The 22,668-nt window shown below is 44.8% G+C and overlaps 1 protein-coding gene across 2 annotated transcripts in view; it reads right to left on the minus strand.

Annotated features, from left to right (window-relative positions):
- SLC39A11 (solute carrier family 39 member 11) overlaps nt 1-22,668 on the minus strand; it is a 444,014-nt gene that overhangs the window by 169,750 nt on the left and 251,596 nt on the right. For both annotated transcript variants that reach the window (XM_049861321.1, XM_049861320.1), the window contains exon 6: nt 1,993-2,157. In XM_049861321.1, the coding sequence (XP_049717278.1) occupies nt 1,993-2,157 (165 nt within the window). The remainder of the gene's footprint in view (nt 1-1,992; nt 2,158-22,668) is intronic.

Consider the following 22,668-nt stretch of genomic DNA (forward strand, 5'->3'; position numbering starts at 1 on the left):
ATAATAAAATCTATTAGGAAAACATTCTGCATCCCACTTTGAAGAGTGGCGTGTGGGGTCTTAAACACTAGCAAGTAGCCATCTAAGATGCATCAATTGGTCTCATCCCACCTGGATCAAAGGAGAATGAAGAACACAAAGGACATAAGGCGATTACGAGCCCAAGATACAGAAAGGGCCACATGAACCAGAGACTTACATCATCCTGAGACCAGAAGAACTAGATGGTGCCCGGCTACAACTGATGACTGCCCTGACAGGGAACACAACAGAGAACCCCTGAGGGAGCAAGAGAGCAGTGGGATGCAGACCCCAAATTCTCATAAGACCAGACTTAATGGTCTGACTGAGATTAGAAGGACCCTGGTCACGGACCCCCAGACCTTCTGTTGGCCCAGGACAGGAACCATTCCTGAAGCCAACTCTTCAGACATGGATTGGACTGGACAATGGGCTAGAGAGGGATGCTGCTGAGGAGTGAGCTTCTTGGATCAGGTGAATACTTGAGACTATGTTGGCCTCTCCTGCCTGGAGGGGAGATGAGAGGGTGGAGGGGGTTAGAAGCTGGCGAAATGGATATGAAAAGAGAGAGTGGAGGGAGAGAGCGGGCTGTCTCATGGGGGCGGGGGGGGGAGAGTAATTAGGAGTGTGTAGCAAGGTGTATATGGGTTTTTGTGTGAGAGACTGACTTGATTTGTAAACTTTCACTTAAAGCGCAATAAAAATTATTAAAAAAAAAAAAAAAGGAAGTACCCCCATAGCGGTGGCGGATCTAGGGTATTGCACCGGCCCTGGGTGCGTGGTGCCACAGAACAGTTTCTATTAACGCTCTCCAGCCCAATGTCCTTCCTCAAAGATTAACAAGCTTGACTTGTATTTTTGAGCCTGATATTATGGTAAAGTTATCTAAAAAAGGGATGTCAGATGTTTGGGCGGGGCACAATTTCAGTGTTTGCCATAAGTGCCATTTTCCACAGATACACCACTGGCTGTACCAGGTTAATAGAAACTGCTCCGTGGCACCACGCGCCCAGGGCAGGTGCAATACTTGCCATACCTGCCATACCCTAGTTACACCTCTGCATGAGAAAACCAGGGTTCTGAAAGCTTAAGTAGCTTGTCCAAGATAAACCAGTTAGTAAAGAGTAGAGCTGAGATTCCAGAATATATCCCATAGTGGTGATGCTTGCTCAACATGGTGAATATAATGAACGTCACTGAATTGTATGCTGAAAAATGGTTCAAACAGTAAATTTTATGCTATATATGTTTTACCACAATAAAAAACAAAATTATACATATATACTTAACACATACATAAATACAGATAAAAATAAATTTATATTTCCCAAGGAGTTCCTCAAGTTTCCTCAATTTTTTATAATAATATTCTTCTTCTTTATGCTTCTCCGTGTTTTTTAGTTACTCTAAAGAAAATATGTTATTTTTGAAATGGAATGCTGATAAAAGTTCTTTTTTTTCCCCAATTGAATCCTCAGACACAAAACAAATTACCCCAAAGTGCTAAAAAGGAAAGTATTGTTAAAGCCTCATCAAAAAGGCACCTACATAAAGGAAGCAGGTATGGCGTCATGCCAGTGTTAACAGACACTGAATTCCGTATTTTAAGAAAGTGTTAAGCAGAACCAGAGGCACCCGGCATTTATAAAAGGCGCGCTGCAAGGCAAACACCTAACGGTTATGAATTTATGCTCCAAACAACTCGGCATCAAATATATAAAGGAAAGAACTGATAGAAATCGGACAAGAAATTGTTTAAAGTAACTGGAATTGGAAGTGTTAACATACAGGGATTAATCTAGAACAAGTAACCCCCCAAAAAATGTCCAGAAAGAGTTGCAGTCCCCTCAAACCCCAAAAAGAAAGGGCCTGAATGACAATTGCCCAGGCTCCTTTTCCAGCCAGACCACAGAGCTGAAGATGTGATCTACCTTCAGGCAGGTGGCCGCACTGCTGGGGGCAAGAGCTCACCTGGAACATTGTGGATGGTAATGGCCAGGATGAGCAGGGCGATCCTCCTCCAGCTGCCGCCTCCAGGCTGCATGGGGTTCCCTCGGGAAGGCACGGGGGGAGCAGGGTCCCCTGGGAGGCCAGCCACCCTCCTCCTCTGATAGGCCTCGCCGTTCTCGCTCTTGTCTGCAAAAAGAGAGAGATGGGAAAGAGAGCGCTTTGAAAATGGGCAGGCTGATGCCATGGACAAGCAGCGGCAGGGAGAAGGAAGCGTTCAAGCCCCAGAAACGTTCTACTTCCAAACTTCCTGTAGACCATGCATTCTTTCATCTGTCTGTTCATTCATTCATTCAGCAACCACTCATCAACTAGAACTCAGTGGCCAATATACAGGGTAAAAAAAGGTGAAAGGCAAAAAAAGATGAAAATTTGGTGCCCTACCAAAGCCCATACAAGCGATACTGCGTGAGGATTAGAAGCAAAGATTCTGCAACCTGAATGCCTGGTTCAATTCCTGACTTGGCCATTTGTCAGCCATGTGGTACTTAATTGAGAAGCTGAAAGACGAGCCCCTTGGTTGGAAGGCACGGAAGATACACAGTGGCCGCACCAATGAACTTTAGCATACCAACAATTGTGAAGATGGCGCAGGATTGGGCAACATTTCTTTCTATCGTACGTGGGATCGCTGTGAGTCAGGGCTGACTCAGCAGCAACTAAAAGCAACGAAAGCAACAAGTTATTAAACTCTCTGTGTCTTAGTTTCCTGATTCATAAAAATGGAATAATATTAGTACCTACGTCATAGGTACTTCTGTGTCTTGGAAGAAGTACGACCAGGGTGCTCCTTAGAAGCAAAGATGGCGAGACTACGTCTCACATACTTTGGACATGTTGTCAGGAGAGATCAGTCCCTGGAGAAGGACATCATGCTTAGTAAAGGAGAGGGTCAGCAAAAAAGAAGACCCTCAATGAGATGGATTGACGTAGTGGCTGCAACAACAGGCTTAAACGTAACAACTGTTAGGATGGCGCAGGACCTGGCAGTGTTTCGTTCTGTTGTACATAGGGTCTCTGCGAGTCGAAGCCGACTCAACAGCACCTAATGACAACAACATGTCATAGTGGTTTTGCGAGGTTAAATGGAAGAAGATGCGTAAAGCGTTTATAACAGTGCCTGGAACATAATGCTGTAGGTACTGGATCCTACTGCTATTACTTTTCCTTTCTTCCACAGTCCTATACTATCAATATAATATATGACCGACCGTGCTTTCCTGGTCACACTGAATAATGGAGAACCAATTCAGACACCACGCTCAGCCATTTGGATTTTCTCACCAGGGATGGGGGACTGGAATGTGGCAGGACTTACTCATTCAGGTGTGGGTTACAGGTCTGGAAGGCCATGCCATTTAAGGGCAGCCATGACGTACCATGCGAGAATGAACAAGGGAAGCAGCTTGGCTGACATACAGAATGAAGCAGATGGACACAGACAAGTCCAGATGGGAAACCATGCAGCCAGAGATAGTAGACAAATGGCAGCATAGGTGCCACAGGACTTTCTGACCCCTCATGGGCCAACTACAGTGGCTACCCTTGGGTTTCACAAGCTAGCCCTCTTTTTAAAAATTCTATTTTTGGTTTATATTTGAGGAGTGTTGTTGCTTGTGGAAGGAGCCCTGGTGGTGCAGCAGTTAAGTGCTTGGCTGCTAAACCAAAAGGTCGGTGGTTTGAACCCACTAGCCACTCCGAGAGAGAAAGATGTGGCTGTCTGTTTCAGTAAAGATTACAGACTTCGGAACCCTATGGGGCAGTTCTACTCTGTCCTGTAGGGTTGCTATGAGTCAGAAATGACTGGATGCAATGGGTTTCTTATGGCCAGATTGTTCTAACACCCATGGCCCCTCAGGCTATTTGCTTGTTCTTAGGAAGGCAAATAGCCTGGATATGAAATGCAGAAGAGCAGGGGTGAGGTGGAGCCTCCAGGCTGTGGATGGATTTGGGGGACAGGCTTCCTGGATGAGGGTCTTAAACACGTGATTTTATGAACAGAAAGAAGGGTCTCCCTGTGGTGATCACAAGAACCTGGGAAGCATCACTCAGATATCACAGACAGGTCACCAGAACTTGGCTTTGGAATCTCCACTATGAGTACGGCACCTACACATCCCAGCTTTGGTCTGCTGCCCCGGGGGAATGGCGGGCTTCTGGCAAGATTACAGCCAAGAAAACCCTATGGGGCTCAGTTCTACTCTGTAACACATGGGGTCACCTTGAGTTGGAAGTGACTTGAAGGCAACTCGTTGATTTCTGTGGGTTTTTTTTTTTTTTCACATTCTAAAGTGTCCTGGTTGGGATGATAAATTAGGGGGCCCCCTTGGCTGTGGGAAACCTTACTACCTCACTAAAATTTATGGCCATAAAAAAAAAAATTTTTTTTTCTTACCTGAAGGGTAAAAGGATATTTCTACTTCCTGCTTCATCGACAACATGCCCACAAGTCAAAAACTCTCATCTCTAAGCCGAAAGTTGCAGAAACATTTTCCCGAAGCCCAATGAAGAAACAGGAGGCAATTTTAGGGATCCCTAAGTCCCTGGGTGCTGTAAGTGGTTAATCTGCTTGCCTGCTAACCGAAAGTTCAAGTACAGAGCACCTCAGAAGAAGGTCCTGACAATCCGCTTCTGACAAACCGGCCACTGAAAACCCTGTGGAGCACGGCACCATTCTGACGCGCGTGGGGTTTCCACGAGTCGGAGTCGACTCGACAGCACTGGTTTTCTTTTTACTTCCCCGACCAGGCACTTCTGGCCTGGCCTCCCCTTAGTCCTTGTTGTAAAACAAGACAACAGCAGTGTGTATTACCCTCCCGGGTACTCCATTTAAAGTCCATTTTCTCACTCTTAAAAACTTGATGTGATCTTTGACTCCCTCTTAGATGTACCCACCTTAGTGGAATACTCTGTTATATTTCAAAAGCATGAAAGCAAAAAACACTTCTTTAGAAAATCATTTTTTATTTGTTTACACAAGTCAAGGATGCTCAGCTTTAACAGTGATACAGAACAAGGGCAGGTGGACTCCTCCCCAAGTCCCGATCGGTTCTCCCTTACCAACGGCTGAATGTCAGCTCCATCAGGAAGAAGGGGCCTTTGATTCTCCACAATGTTGGCATTCCAGCTCTCCGCTGGGCAGGAGTCACGACTCACAAAACTGACCCTGAGAAAATGCCACTGTCCCAGTTGGGTGGCAACTCCTCCCAGACACAATATTTACATGCAATGAAGCTAAGCTCTCACCGTGTGTATCCACCCCATATGTGTATGTGTGCGTGCATGAGTGTATTAGGCATGTATGTACATGCGAGCATATGTGTGTACACGTGTGTGCGTGTGTTCATGTAAGTGTATCGTGTGCGCATGTCAGTGTATGTATGCATGTGCGTGCACGTCTACATGGGAGTGCATGTCAGTGTATGCATGTGTCTACATGTGTGTGCATGTCAATGTATGCATGTGTGTGCATGTGTCTACATGTGAGTGTGTGTGCACATCAGTGTATTTATGCATGTGTGTGTGCATGTGTCTACATGAGTGCACGTGTGTATGTATCCATGTATTTGTGTGTTCGTGTGTCTACATGTGAGTGTATGTGTGTGCATGTCAGTGTATGTATGCATGTATGTGTGTGCATGTGTGTACACGTGAGGGTATATATATGCATGTAGGTGTGTGCACGTGAGTGTATGTATGTGTACATGTGAGTGTATGTTTGTATATGTACATATGTGCAAGTGTAAGCACACACAATGGCCACTCGGTACCATCTTCCATGCCCCAGATATGACACAGCCTCCATGTATGTGTGCACGTGTGTGTTTCTGTACACACATGGGGGGATGTTTATGTAAAAAAAAAAAAAAAAAAAATTTTTTTTTTTTAGTAAATTGACACTATCTGGGCAGTGCAGGCTGCAGAGGCTGGTCCAGAAATTGAGCCCAGTGAACATCTGGCATTCAAAGCACATAAATCCAGCGACGTGAGCGTGGCAGGCTGGACTGCTGTGCAGAAGCTAAGCCTGGTCGTGGCAGAGGTGTGCAGCTTGGCCTTTCCTTGCCTGGACCGGTCAGCAAATGCTGTTGATTCCTAGGTCTCCTCTGAGTGCCCAGGCCTAAGCCAATGCTGTCCAGTAAGACAGCCAAAGGAAAAAACCACCACCCTGCCCTTTGCTGTCATTGTTGGGTGCCGTCTGTCAATTCCGACTTATAGTGACCCCAGGTGATGGAACAGAACTGCCTCATAGGGTTTCCTAGGCTGTAATCTTTATGGAAGCAGATTGCTAGGTCTTTCTCCCTTGGAGCCACTGGGTGGGTTCAATCCATCTACCTTTCGGTTAGCAGACAAGCATTTAACCATTGCGCCATCAGGGCCCCTTCACACTGCCCTTAAAAAAAAACAAAAACCAAACACATTGCCGTCGAGTCGATTCCGACGCATAGCGACCCTGTAAGACAGAACAGAACTGTCCCGTAGGGCTTCCAAAGAGTGGCTGGTGGATTTGAACTGCAGACCTTGTGGTTAGCAGCCTGAGCTCTCTGCCCTCAGGGATTTATAACATAAGAGGTCAAAAGGGAAGACACTAATGAATTCCTTTATACCTAAAAGGCGGAAATGCACACGAACAAGCGATGAAGGTTATGCTTATTTTCCTCGACGATGTGAAAGATCCGACCCTGAATTGACTGTAGTAGACGGAGCACAGAGAGTAACAGGGTTGGGACACACCACCGGCAAGTTCCAGCACTGAGCTTGTGTTTAATGGGAACATCGTGAAGCATAAAGAATTATTAACTGAAGCAGAGACGCAAGCCTCGCCTTAGGGTCTTGATGTGTGAAAACTGACGTAGGTGCCTTCCTGGTGGAACTGGGTGGGCGAGAAAGTCTGACATGTTTGTGAGAGTTAAAGAAGCCATCATAATGAGTTCGCATTATGTAAAAAAATAAAAAAAAAAAATTTTTTTTTTTTAATGAGATTAGCCCAAATAAATCATCACAGAGTGTATGGAGGCATCCCCAGCCATGCATCTTCTTGCCTTGCCTGGAAAAAATAAACAAAAACCAGTTGCCATAAAGTTGATTTCAACTCACGGCAACCCTGTGTGTGTCAGAGTAGAACTGTGCTCCATAGGGTTTTCAATGGCTGATTTTTTAGACGAAGATTGCCAGGCCTTTCTTCCAAAGCACCTCTGGGTGAACTCAAATGTCCTTTTGGTTAGCAGTCGAGTGCATTAACTGTTTGCATCACCAGGGGCTCCCCTGTCCTGGTAAGGCTAGTTAAACCATTGCACGCTGTCAAGGAAAATGCCAACTAGTGTGGGAGGGCATAGGAGGACCAGTGAATGGAGGCGACTGCCAAGCCCAGTGTGGGAGGAGAGGTGTCACAGTGATAAGACCCGATGAGGAAAGGTTTGGGCACTTTGAGAGCAGGGTGTAGCAGAGAGGAGAAGGAAGAGCATTTAGGGAACAGCCAACGTTGGGCTCAGGACTGGACGACAGCAGAAGTATCCCTGGCTAATATGTACTGAGAACTGTGCTAGGGGCACTGCATGAACTCTCAGTTAATCCTCGCAAAGCCCCACAAGGCAGAGATTATCTGCTTACCACCCAAGAGGGAGGTGAAGAACAGAGAGGCGAAGCAACTTGCTCAAAGTCACGCAGCCAGTCTATGTTGGGTTCAGGAGTCGACCCAGGTACTTGGCCTCCAGAGGTTACTCTGTACAGCGTCCTGGGCGGACACTGCAGAAGGAAGGTGACAGAGTCTGCTGAGCTGGCATCGTTGGACACCAGGGGTTAGAAAGGCTCAGTGGGAACCTTGCATCTATAATCATTCCTGCTCAGACAAATCTGAAAATGTTCCATGAAAATGGTGTTTCTTAACACATCGTACCTACTTCTTCTAAGTGCAAAGCAGTTGCAAGGAGAAAATATTTACCGACACCCAGCACAGAATGCAGGGTTATGATTCGTTCAAGAATGTAGAAAGGAAAGTCTTCAAAGCTGCCATCATCAAAGTGTATATATATATACATACATATATATATATATATTTTTTAAATTTAAAATCGGGCACCTAAGAATCCACGCAAAGAAGGGATGCCCATCTGGGGCTCAGCCTACTGTCCTCCCCTCTTCCTCCTTTCTGGGGTGGCTCTGCATTATGACATTCGAGAAGGAGAACCACATGGGAGAAACAGACGAGTCCCAGGCTCACTTCCCACTGAATCAGTAGGTAATCTTGTTTGATGTGTGTGCTTCTCTGCTTTCCTCTTTCCCAAAACAAGGTACTGACTTGACAGCAATGGGTAAAAGAGGGTGCATGATTCTCACCCCAGCACATGGCATGACAGAGCAGGAGCCGATGCTGGTCTGGCAGATGCAAGCCTGGGAACCACAGGGAGCCCTGGGTTAGCCCTTCCCCAGCAGGTCTGCCTCCTTGCCTGTGAATGACAGGCCCTGGAGAAGTCCTCCAGGTCACTGGCTCTAAACCATTTTGAAAGGGAGATGCTTTCCAAAGTATGGTGAAGGTTACAATCCTCCTCCAGCAAAAACTACATGGACAGACGATTCTGAAATAATTTTTGAATCCTTATGGATTCAAGGGGCTGAGGCTGAGAACATCTCGCTAGATAAATGCCATGTTAACCATCATCTTCATAACCCATGGGCCCAGCCGCGCTAGGAACACATGAATGTTCACAGTCCCTGTGACAGTGGAACGAACCAAATCTAATGGTCCCTGTAATGGAATCTCGGGCCTCCAGTGAATATGGCAGTGCCGATTAACAGATCACCAGGCATGCGAGCATTAAAAATGTCCCCAAGATATCACTGGAGATGATGTGGTTGGATTAGCACAAGCAGGCAAATCCTCATCGGCTAAGCACAGAACTCTCTGAATGCCTGGAAAAATGCCGTCTTAATGAACCCGTTACAAAACATTAAATGACGAATAGCTAGCTACACGAGCATATTCACTATATAGTACAGAATCACAAACGGACTAATCAAAAGTAGGAAAAGAAGAGATTCTATTTACTCATATGTTCCCTTTCTTCTTCTTTTCTATAAAAAAAAAAAACAGTATAATTTGGGGGAAGAGATTTAAATATCAACATGAATGTGAAAATGTTTGCTAAAATTTCGTTCTAGTTCTTTAGTCATGTAACCAAAACCAGTTGCCACCGAGTTGATTCTGACTCACGGTGACCCCGTTTGTGTCAGAGTAGAACTGTGCTCCACAGGGTTTTCAATGGCTGATTTTCTGGAAGTGGATCAGATCACCAGGTCTTTCTTCCGAGGTGCCTCTGGTAGACTCAGCCCACCAACCTTCTGTATATGGGGTTCGAATGACCTCCTTTATATAATTAATCCTAACTTTGAACATAAAACAATTACTCAACATCGTTTAGCATCAACCTTGGCACCTAAAGAAACCAAGGCCCACAGAGGGCTTCTTGAAAGTCATATGGAAACTCAAGACAGAGCCAGTGAGGCTCTCCGAGTCATGGCACAAGAGCTTCAGCTCGGAGACATCCAAAAATAAAGCCTATGACCTTTTCCAAATCTATTCACAACTCTCACACTGTTCCATTTTTGCAAAGCTGTATAAAATATAGCTGTGTTAAAGGCCATTTCCCCAAAAGGAAACATCCCCCAATACCCCTAACACAATGACTTTCATCTGTTCCTACCCCCTGCCCAGGTCATGACATTGCTGTTTTGCATATCTGTGCCCAGTGTGGTGGCCGGCAGTGTGGTGGCGGGCACAGATGTCAGGCCACATGGCCTGGGGTCCTGTCCTGGCTGTCACTTATTAACCATAAGACTTTATCAAATAACTCTCTGTGCCTCAGTTCCCTCCCTGTAAAATGGGTTTGATAATCACTTCTCCTCCATAAGGGTGCTGTAAGAACTAAAATAATTTATACATTTAAAGCACTTGGCACAAGTGCCTGGCACATAAAAACCACAACGTATGTTAGCTATTACCATTAATTATAACATTAAGGCACAATTTCAAATTCCACTTGTTTCACTTAAAATGACAATATTATTTTCCAAATAGCTTTTGGACCTCTAATTTTTAATGGCTGTTAGGCATCTCACTTGAGTCCCAAGCCAATTGTTTGCACAACCATTTCTTTTTTATTCAAGTTTGAAGGGTCACTTTTTCTTCTCCAAACGCCAACAGGTGCAGTGCCTCCCTCTTGCCACAAGGGGGCATACTCTTTCTGCGCCCGCCCATAAGGAATGGACACCCACGCAGAAAGTACCCTTCTCCTTGTCTTCATGCACTAGGTCTTTGTTCTATGGCTTCATGATTCATACCTAGCATTGGTACATGCAAAACAGGCTGGGAAGGTACCTTTGGCGAAAAAGCACGTCTTTGTGAAAAGACTGTTAAATCTTTAATGTGCTTAGTTCTAACTCCTTTTGTCCAGTGATTTGTTCCTAAGTTTGGGCTACAGTGGAGGTGTATCCCACCTGTGCATTCTACAAATGCAAACGCAGGTATATGCATTTGAAGGTAAATAAATTTTTTAAAAAACCCTCTTTTACCACTGCCCTCTTGCCACCTTCCAAGAATCCATTTTGGCTACAACTGTCCCAGACAAGTTTTCAGTTGAAACGGAGAGAAAAGCAAAAACACAAAAGTTAATTTTTAGCTTGTCATTTTCTCAGGAGGTGGAGGGGTGGGGAGGGGGAAAGGTCCTCTAAAGGGAGAACAGGGATTTTGAAGGAGGTGATTTTGACTCTTCAACATTTTTGCCTTAAGAGCTGACTTTAGAATCTACTGGACACTTGAGATGTGACTCGACTGTCAGAAACTGGGTAAGTGGAAGTGCTGCGTGCGAATTGGCAGGATAACATTGTCCACGGTTTGATGGGGCAGTGGAAAGAGAAAAGGAAAAGAGATGCTCATTGATGGTGCCTTCTCCAGAAGAAATCCCCCACGGCCTCGCTGAGCCTTACAAGGCTACTCACCCAGGGGTGTCCTTAGACCCTCAGGAACCCCTTTGAACTGCCAACATACAGCCTGCAAATCTAAAAGTCCAGGCCTAAAACCATCAGCATAGCAGTCATCTAAATTTCATCAGTTTAATAAGTTTAACAGATGGAAGCAGCCAAGGTAACCACTCCACCCATCTCGCCATTGGGCAATGCGTCAAACAATATACCCCTCCCTGCCAATCACTTCGTTTATGTAACAAAAGTATAAATGCAAACTAAGCAACCTTGGAAAACCTAAAAGTATACAGAAGAAAAATTGAATATCCTATAATCATGTCACTAAGAAAAAAAAAATGTTTAGAGTTTGGTGTATTTCCTTGCCCAGTTTTTCATGTGGTTTTCTGTAGCTAAGAGAGCATGTTATACAACTGTAGACTGCTTTTTGTTCCCACTAAACAACGTCGGAGGGTAGTGGTGGCTCAGTGGTAGAACTCTCGCCTTCCATGCAGGAGGCCTGGGTTCAATTCCCGGCCAATGCACCTCAGGCACAGCCACCACCCATCCATTAGTAGAGGCCTGAATGTTGCCATGATGCTAAATGGGTCTCAGCGGAGCTTCCAGACTAAGATGGACCAGGAAGAAAGAACTGGCGATCTACTTCCAAAAATCAGCCGGTGAAAACCCTATGGACTTGAAGGTGCAGACTGCAAGAGATCATGGGGGCAGCGCAGGGCAGCATTCCATTCTGTTGTGCATGGGGTCGCCACGGGTCAGGGGCCAACGTGATAGTAGCTAATAGCAAACATAACATAAACCTTTTCCCGTGTGATTAGAAACCTTTTATAAGCATTCAATTCAGATAAAATATTCTCACATTCCCTTAACACTGGGTATTTAGACAGCTTCTACTTTTTTTTTTTTTTTAATCTTATAAATATCACTGCAAAATCTTTAAATCATATAAACAATCAGAGATCTGGATGAAGTTCCCAGAAACTGAACTGCTGATCAAAAGGTCTGGATGCAGTCATCCAGTTAATTTCCAGAAAGGCCTCGCTGTTTGTACTCCCAGGAGCAGAGTTTGCAAGTTCTCATCACGCCATTTCTTAGCCAGCCCCGGCTAGTTCTCATTTACAAAATAAATACATTCATTTGGGAGGAGAGGGAATAATATAGCTCTCAATTTGTATTTCTTTGACTAGAAGTGAAGTCGAACATTTTTCATGGTTCCAGGCGTACCTCTTTCCTCTTTTTGTGAAACGTCCTCCATCCAAATAAGGCTTCTTGAAGTAATGATAAGATGATTAGCTAATTCCTTACAGACACCAGTAATTTTCCTGTGATCCACTTCTGTTTCTCCATGACTAATGAGACCTGACTGGGAACAGCAGGTATTATTATAAAAGCAGACAGATGTTTCCACCTGGGCAACTTGGAGTTTCTGCCTCAATTTTTTTTTTTAATTCCTTTTTGAGATGCTTCACGACATTCTATAATGCCTTAAAAAAAAAAAAAGGGTTGGCTGCCTTATTTACGCCACTACACAGCATGGTCCTGAAAGCTAATTTTCTCAGGACATTTTCTCTCGCGTTATTGAGACATCACTCTTTTCCACAAGCAGGGGGTTATGAATGTTTCTCTGGCTTTCCTAGTCATCTTTTCCTTCACGACCCTGGGATTTTTGTCCCAGAAACATAGCAGCTTTGCAGACAGTGCACATAGCAGAAAGGATTTATTGAGAATCAGGAGTCTGGCTAGGGTGGCCAGATTTAGCAAATAACAACACAGGTTATTGTGGTTGTTGTGTGCAGTTGAGTTGATTCTGACTCATAGCAACCCTCTAAGGCAGAGCAGAACTGCCCCATGGGGTTTCATAGGCTGTAATCTGAATAGGAGCAGATTGCCAGGTCTTTTCCCTTGAGGAGCTGCTGGTGGGTTCAAACCATTAGCCTTTCAGTTAGAGGCCGAGTGCTTAACCGCTGTGGTACCAGGGGCCAAGTTAAATACACATTTCAGATAAACATTTTTTTAGTATAAGCACGTCTCATATACTGCTTTAGACATACTTATTAAAAAAAATTGTTGTTTATCTGAAATTCACATTTAACTAGGTTTCCTGTACTTTTTCTGGCAACCCTACTTGTGCCCATTTTGGGGCTCGAGCTCTGCAGCGGGGAGAAGCTGGGCAAACAGACTCCACTCTAAAAGCACCCACACAGTCGCCTCCATGTAAAATCTTCCAAGGGTGCTCTGCATGGGTCATGCATGGAAAGAAAGACTCCGTTGGAGACCAAGAAAACTTCATGGGATGATGTTTGGTTAGTAACCATGCTTAGTTACTAATCGTTAGTTAGCCAGGGAAGCATCCTGGAGTTTCAGAAACACCATGGTGAGCTTATTTACAATCATTCAAACTATAATAACCAACCCACTGCCGTCCAGTCGATTCTGACTCACACTGACCCTGCAGGGCAGAGGAGAACTGCCCCATAGGGTATCCAAGGCCGTAAATCTTTACAGATGCAGGTTGCCGTATCTTTCTCCCACGGAGAGAGCAGCTGGTGGCTTTGAACTACCTGCTGGCCTTACGGTTAGCAGCAGAATGCTTTAACCTCTGCTCCACCAGGGCTCCTTTCGAGCTATAATAGATACCTCATTTATCATTCTAATGGTTATAAGCCACAAAACCATCAGAGGGTCAAATGCCGCCCATGTAAGGAGGCTGGATGAACAAAATATTCCTTGGTCTTTTCTATCAGTATATGAATTCCTGGCTTTGAAAAGTAATCCATGCTTTACTTTTGATGCTTATGAATAAGCAATTGCTTAGCGACAACACAGATACAAATAGATCCTCATAATTGGTAAAAATTAAAAATGTACATCAGAAGAAGAAATGGGTTCACTATTAGCTAAAGATTTCTCATCCATTAAGCAAACCACCCACTAAAACGTTCCTTGTTCCAAGTATCTAAGTAGGATAACCATTTCTACTCTTAGACAACGGAGCCAAAATTTCCAATAAGATTAAACACCCACTTTTTTTTTTTTACCAGGTCAGCTCTTGTGCTTTAAAGGCACAAACAGCCATGTCATCAACATGAACTCATTCCTGGTGGATTCATTATGGTCTAAAAATAAGCCTTGTGTGGGTTCCAGAGCCATCTTCTTAGCCCTCTCTAGGACTAACCAGATTCATCACAAAAGCCTGGGTGGAAGAAAGACCATCAGAGCTTTGGGAAGGGGGCGGGGGGCGGTTACCAACAAATGACAATTGCTTCTAAAAAGTCCCACTACACTTGTTGGAGAAAGGGTCTTTTAGAGAACACCAACACTCATGAGAACTTCCCAGAAGACTCCCAGGCTCCCTCAGAGAGATGGGAGCCTCTTACTTGACTTCATGGTTGTAATTCACCAGTCAAGGAGGAGGTGGTCAAGAGAACAGTATCTACTTCTCAGCTAATGCCCATATGACCCAAAATTTACCATTTTTAGGTGGACAATTCAGTGATGTCAATTATATTCACCATGCTGCGCAATTATCACCATTATCTATTTCCAAGAATGTTCCATCACCTCAAACTGAAACCCAGCACCCCTTAGGCAATAACTTCCCATCCCCTTTCCCTGGTAACCACTAATGTACTTTCTGTCTCTATGCATTTGTCTAGTCCAGATACTTCATATAAGTGGGATCATACAATAATTGCCCTGTTGTGTCTGGCTGAGTTCACTGAGCATAAAGTTTTGAAGGTTCATTCATGTTGTAGTGTGTGTCAGGACTCCATTTCTCTCTATGGCTGAATAATATCCCACGGTGTGGGCAGACCACATTTTGTCCATCCATTCATAGACACTGGGGTCATTACCAGCTTTTGGATACTGTGAGCAGCGCTGCAATCAACACTGGTATACAAGTGACATTAACTTTAATTGTCATTCAGCTCCTTTCCCATTTTGAGGTAATGGTTCTGCCACCTTCTCTAATCCTGAGAATAAGGATTAACCACCTAGACTGCTGTATGGCGAAGTGTGGTGTGAAGACCACCTATTGCAGTGTTATGGAGAGGGCTTGTAAAATGCTGATTCCTGGACCCCACCCTGGTGCTACTGGATTAGATCCTCTGGAAGAAAAGCCTGGGAATCTGCACTGCACAGGTAGCAGCACTCCCTCCTACTGCCAGCCCCTAATTCAAGGTAATTCTGATACAGACTAAATTTTGAAAAGTAACGTTTTAGGCTGCCCAGCCACAGGTTAGTCCAGGTACTTCCTCTGTACCTAAATATACTCCAGTCCAAATACTACTGCTCAATTAGGTGTCTCAGATGACAGTCAGGGAAACACATGGCCCTAGTATTTCTGGGCACTAAGGATACATGAAGGAGCCCTGATGGCACAGTAGCTAAGTGCTTGGCTGCTAACCAAAAAGTCAGTAGTTTGAATCCACGAGCCACTCTGTAGGAGAAAAATGTGGCAGTCAGCTTCCGTAAAGATTACAGCCTTAGAAACCCTACAGGGCAGTTCTACTGTCTGTCCTGTAAGGTCACTATGAGTCAAAATCGACCCGAAGGCAATGGATACGGGTTTTTTGGAAGGATACCTGTGACTCACTTTTCCATACAGTAGGGAAGACAAAAGAATTTAAGACTAGAAGGTGAAAAGTAATCAAGTTGTCTTGATAAAAAAAATACCACTTTCTTACATCAAGTAAAAATCCTCTTTTTCAGATGATGTGGGCCATCACAAATGAGATGGCCAGTTCATGCAACCGTCCACAAAGAAAATGGAAGCAAAATAAATTCCCCTAAACCAAGGCATTCTCTCATCTCCCCTACGTCTGCATGGCAAATCCATTCCTCTACTTACATCAAGGAGTCCTGGTTGCAGAGTGGTTAAATGCTCGGCTGCTAAATGAAAGGTCAGCGATTCGAACTCACCCAGTGGCTCCATGGGAGAAAGTTGTGGCAGTCTGTTTCCATAAAGATTATACCTTGGAAACCCTATGTGGCGGCTCTACTCTCTCCTATAGGGTCACTATGAGTTGGAATTGACTCAACAGCAATGGGTCTACCTATATCTCCGTCTTCCTTTCTCATCCTAGGAATTGGAACCGAAGAACCAAAACAACGTTGACAATATCAATGAAAACTGTTCGTTGCTGCAATCAAGAGGGAATAAATATTGCCAGTCTTTGCAATAGCATTATATTCTGCAAACTACTGTAGGACAATAAAATCTTTCTTTTGACAAAGTACACATCAATGAAAGGGGATTGTGGCGTGAAAAAGGCTTAAATGACACTAAAATTCCATAAACACTTCTTAGTTCAAGGATCTTGCTGCTTTTCAGAATGTATACAATTGGAGCTGAACATGGGTAATAGCTGGAGATAACAACAACAAGAAAAGAAAAAGGCAAGCACCTGCCTGAGGATTAGTTTTGTGCTTCTTTGTTACAAGAAGAGCAAGGGAATGCAAAGGATGGAACTGAAGTCCATGTTCAGCTTCACCAGCAAAGCTTATCAGTCACAGTCCTGAGATGCAGGCAACAGAAACGTACTCATAGATCAAAAGGGTACTGAGGGGCTCATGGAATCACACAGGAAGGCTACAGGCACCATCTTGGAACCCAGACAGAACAGAGCCAAGAGAACCAGGAACTGCCAGCCCCACAAACAAGCACCACCACAAAACCCTCTGGGTGGCATCACTATCCAATGCTGAACACCCCAACTTAGGTCACTGGCATTAAATGCTGGATGCCACTGCTGCCCCTTCTGCTATTAGATCCATCCAACTGGCCAAGCCAAGGTCACCTCCAGCTACAAGAAAGGCCAAGAAAATGAACGTCTGCTAAGTCCAACTTCTATACTGAATGGTAGGCTCTGTCTTCTACCCAGGCTCACAAGGTGAGGGACCTCCCAAACAGGGAAGCTTTATTTATGTCTTTAGACATCTATGCCTTCGATATACTTGTTGTTAGTTGCTGTCCGGTTGGCTCCAACTCATGATGGCCTTATGTATAACAGGATAAAACACTGCCTGGTTCTGAACCATCTTCATGATGGTTGGTAATCAGATAATATTCTCTTATTATCTATAATGTTTCCACTGGCTGATTTTCAGGAGCAGATCATCAGGCCTTTCTTCCTAGTCTATCTTGGTCTGGAAGCTCTGCTGAAACCTCTCAACCATGGGTGGTGGCCCTGTAGATATTTGAAATACCAGTGGCATAGCTTCTAGCATCATAGCATGCAAGCCACCACAGTACAGCAAACTGATACTAGTCTACATTAAATTCTCCCCTAGATTTCCCTTTTCCTTTAGAAAGACACAAGCAATTACATGGATGGAATCGATGACAGAATTTTCCACACAACTCTACCTGCTATCATCTGTAGGCATCCCTAGAGAAGCCTCCACCTCTGAAGTTCTTAGCTTCTCCCAACTGTAAATGAGCTGCATTAGATAAACTTCAGGACCCCTTCCAGCACTAACATTCAGTTCCAGGGAAGCAACTGTCTCTGACTCACCCAGCCTAAACAATCACTCGTTCCCAGTGAGCAGGAGAACGGCTATTTCCAGTGACCGTGCTTAGAGGCCTCTGTTCTAGTCAAGAAATTCCCCAAGATGAGCTTCAGGGACAATTTGTTCCAACTGTTCATAAAATAAGAAAGGCCGCTAAGTGAGAACCAAATTCATTTGTCCAGAGCAGTTTATGTGCCTTTCTGCCCTAATGTAATAAGCAGGGTTTTCCCTTAAAATTTATTAAAATATATTTTGATAATACAAAAATTCCTGTACATTATAGGACACTTAGAAAATGCTGATAAGCAAAAAGAAAAAGTAAAAACCATTCATCACCCTGCAATAACCTCCTTCAGAAAATCCTGATGATCTTTTTTTATATTTATACTGGACATTTGTGTCTAAGAGCTCTGGTGGCGCAGTGGTTAAGAGCTACGGCTGCTAACCAAAAGGCTGGCAGTTCAAATCTACCAAACACTTCTCGGAAACCCTATGGGGCAGTTCTACTCTGTCCTATAGGGTGGCTATGAGTCGGAATTGACTTGAAGGCAACAGGCAATGGATATATGTGTGTGTACATGTGTGCACACACAGATACACATTTTTTCAATTGAATCATATTGTTCAGAAACATTATTTTACATAGCAATGAAGCAAGAAGGTATTCCACATCATTAAGTATTCTCCTGTACCAGTGGTTTTTAGCTAACTTTGACCAGCTAGAGGTCAAGATGGGCCCTTGTGGCACAACAGTTAAGCACTCAGCTGCCAAGTGAAAAGTTGGTAGTTCAAACCCAGCCAGTGGCCCCACAGGAGAAAGACCTGGTGATCTGCTCCCATAAAGATTCCAGCCCAGAAAACACTATGGGGCAGTTCTGCTCTGTCACAGGGGGCCACTACGAGCTGAAACCAACTTGACAGCGCCCAACAACAGAGAACTATGAATGCACACTCAGTATTTTTTCCTGTTAGAAGGAAAGATGCGTGCATCTTCCAAAGCATTTCAGAGTCAGTCACAACCAGTCGCTTTCCAGGTCTCTCTTTTTTTTTTTTATCCAGCTAGCTTTTATTGTTCTAAGCACCCACGGCTCACAAGAGACCTGGAAAGCGACTGGTTGTGACTGACTCTGAAATGCTTTGGAAGATGCACACATCTTTCCTTCTAACAGGAAAAAATACTGAGTGTGCATTCATAGTTCTCTGTTGTTGGGTGCTAATAAATTGCCACTTAAAAATTGTGTGATATGTTACATTTATGAGTGGTCTCTGAACACTTCCTTCTTCAGGCGCACCTTAAATAATAGAAAATATATGCCTGTGTGTGTGTGTGTGTGTGTAGCCTGTTTTCTTCATCATATTTAACGGTTTTCAAGTCCGTACTTTATTTGTTGTCTACCTATGGGTCCATCTCTCATGACCTTAAGCACCATGAGGGAAAGGCCTGAGTCTGTCTTCTTCTCAGTTGTATCTACAGCAACAAGCATAGTGCCTGGCACACAGTAGGTACTCAAATAGTTGTGGGATTAATCATGTAATTCAATGGACCCTCTTTCCCAGGAAAGGTGTCCATACGCATCTACAAAGAACACTTTGCATGTGTTTTCAGGGAGTTGGTGCTCCTTGGGGTTAAGAACCTCATTCCACAATAACCTATCCGACTAACAGACCAACATTTATTTATCTAAACACCTATTTTTTGGGGGAGGGGGGGCGCAGAGATCAGGGATCAAGAAATTCTTTCTGTAAAGAGCGTGATAATAAATATTTTAGACTTTGCAGGTCTTTTGTAGCAAAGACAGTAGCTCTGCCGTTGCAGCCTAAAGGCAGCAATAGACGATCTGTGAATAAATGAGTGGCTTTGTTCCAATAAAACTTCATTTATACAAAAAAAGGGTAGCAGGTCAAATTTGGCCTGCAGGCCATAGTTTGCTGATCCTTGATATAGACTCTTAAAAGCAAGATTTTAAAAATCTCTTTCCGGTTCATATCTTTGGGTCATCCGTGGCCATCAAGAGAATTATTCCAGAGCCTCTCTGGTCCTCCAGTAATTTAATTGCTTTGGTCCACCCAACAGCTGGTGTGGACAATCCAGCTAGGTGTGAATCACCACTGAAGTCACTGGTCAGTTCAACTAATTCAAAAGAAGAATTCAATCTTCATTGGTAACGAAGGTGAAATTTTTATTCCTACCTGCCTCCTTCGCTTCTTTCAGTTGACTCAGAACTCAAACAGAGAAGACAGAGGTATTGATGACTGGACCCCTACAACAACAACTCCTGACCCTAGACCTCATCTAGTCCTCCAGACATGGTGGTCAAGGGGAGGTGAGCAGACGATTGATTTAAGCCAGCCAGTCAAAAGTCTTTCCTCGGAACCAAACTATGGACAGTCCACATGGACTAAAGCCAGGCCAAGCCAAGCAATTATTTATTATTATTATTAGCTGCCACTGAGTCGGTCACCGAGTCACGGTGACCCCACAAGCGATGAACAAAACATTTCCCACGCAAAACTCCACTGACAAATGGGTGGTGGCTGCGCTTGAGGGGAATCAAACCCGGGTCTTCCTCATGGAGGGTGAGAATTTCACTACTGAACAACCAATGTCCCCATAGGCCAGGCAAGGACAAGAGGAAGTGAGTTAAGTGGAGAAGCGGTCTCAAAGGTGCCGAGTTCCTGTTCCACACCCTGGGGCTTGGTTCCTGAAATCCTTCCTTTGACTCCCTGAGCTGCCAGCATCCCTCCCCACTAGCAAGACTTCATCCAAGTTGCAGAACAAAATAGACATCTGCAGGCAAAGAGGACTTGAACTTGGCCTGCTGGCCCAAACTCAGGCTGCATATCCTTATCTAAGGCTTGCTCACTGCAGATCCTTGTTCCATACAAACAGCCTTCCTGGTCATGACTTCTGGCGTCATTAACCTCTCTGCCCACAAAAGCAGCCAAGCTTCCTGTTCAAAGATACAGTAAAACCCATGTGAAATGAGCACTACAGATTTGTGCTGTTGTTGTTGTTGTTAGGTCCCGTTGAGTCGGCTCCAACCCATAGCACAAAACACTGCCCAGTCCTGTGCCATGCTCACGATCACCGTTATGCTTGAGCCCATTGTTGTAGCCACTCCTTGAGGGTCTTACTCTGAGCACAATCCATCTCCTTGAGGGTCTTCCTCTTTTTCACTGACCCTCTACTTTACCAAGCATGATGTCCTTCTCCAGGGACTGGTCCCTCCTGATAACATGTACGAAGTATGTGAGACGTAGGCGCGCTATCCTTGCTTCTAAGCCCGTGCGTACCTTGCTAACTGGTTAATTCGCCCCTCCTCATGGATAAGGTGGGCTAACTTGAAATTGGCATAGGCTTATAAGTGAGGGTCAACTAGCAGACCAGTCAGCTGCAAATAATGCACACGTTATGTAAATGCAGTTAAATGTTCTTTTCTAGAAGTCTGCTTTCTTATTCAGCCACATATTTCCCCAGCAATATTTCCACGCTATTAACCCATTCAAGAAACATTTCAGACAGTGCAAAGATATACTTCAGCACAGCCAACTCTACAAGAATGGAGTCCCAACTACTAAATAATAACCATCCTTCCAGCCTGGGTGTTCTCCATGAACAAGAATACAGGTCAAATCGCATTGCGGCAGACTTCCACTGAGGTGTGATTGGAGGGTAGGGAGTGGACCATGGAAAGAAAAATCTGCTGTCACCACGGGAAAGGCATGATGGGGGACATCTGGCAGTCTGTGCTGCTTTGCTAGTCGGCCACCACCTCCCCATTCACTGGGTCACCAAGTGAACTGACATGGGATCCTCACGGTTCCCACTGCAGGGAGGACGGAGAAGTTACAGTGGCTGTGGGTCCAGAAGCTTACCTTTACACAACATGCACACTGTGTGTGTGTATGTATGCATGTCTGCATAGGTGTCACTGCGTGTATGAGTTTACATGTGTGCATGTGTGTATCTGTGTATATATATATGTGTGTGTATGCATGTGTATGTGTGAGTATGTGTATTTGTGTGTGTGTATGTGTGTGTGTGAGAGAGAGAGAGAGAGATAAGAGAGAGACAAAGACAGGGTGGGGAGAGAACATCTGCTTATATGTGTGTGCCTACATGCAGATGATGCCAGGGACACAATTTAGTTGAGTTAGTCTGGCAGTTTCTCCAAATCTCTACTGGGGCCTGTCAATCAAAGCAAAGAGTGGTGGGTGTGGGCAGGAGGGACGCAGACAGACACAGCCTCAGGAGCTGGCCTGAGGGCTGAAGGTGTCCAGGCCCCCCAGCAGGCACAAGGCAGGGAGATGTGAGAAGCTCACAGAAGGCTCACGGGCACTCTCTGCTTCTCTTCTCTCTTCGGCCTCCTCCCTTTTTCTCAGAGGCAGCGACCCGAGGCCCGTCCATCTCACTGCATAGAAAGACACTGGGAAGAGGGGTTCTGGGGGATGGAAAACTGGGGCCGGCTTTTTCTTGCAGTTTAAAAGCAGTTTCCTGTCCTGGCCACGAGTTGGAATCTCCTGTGGAGATTTTTACAGGGCTGCAGCCACGGTCAACCGCAGACCTATTACATAGAGTGGGGCGGGTGGGGCGGCGGGGGAGAGCGTATCTGGGTATGACTGCTGCTGTTTTATTTTGTTTTTTGATGTTCCTCCAGGTAATTCTAAAGTGCACCCAGGCTTGAGACCCACTGTTTTAAAAGGCACCAGTCAAGTCAATAGGCCAAGGAGGTGAAAGCAATCAATCATATTGATCATTCGGGTCAGCCAACTTACTACCCGGGAGTAGCAGAGCCCCCAGGTCTTGGCGCCACCACCTGTTTCACCCTAGCTGCCCTCCTCACTGACCCTCCACTGTCTGCCTGCCCAGCTTTTCAACACTTCACCTCTAAAAGCTCTGTGGGTGCCAACTGCAAAGGTGAGCTTAGCAGTAAGGCCTAAATCTGGCCTCTCTGAGCCTCCATTTTTTTTTTTTAACCCATAAAAGGGAAATAAGATACAGTAACTGCAAGAATAGCACTGAGGATATAAAAGACAAGGTGCGCGAGGCGGAGCCAAGATGGCGGAACAGACAGAAGCTTCCGTCGAGCCCTCTTTACAACAAAGACCTGAAAAAACAAGTGAAACGAGTATATTTGTGACAAGCTGGGAGCC

The sequence above is a fragment of the Elephas maximus genome, chromosome 19, assembly GCF_024166365.1.
Source record: "Elephas maximus indicus isolate mEleMax1 chromosome 19, mEleMax1 primary haplotype, whole genome shotgun sequence".
NCBI lineage: Eukaryota > Metazoa > Chordata > Mammalia > Proboscidea > Elephantidae > Elephas > Elephas maximus.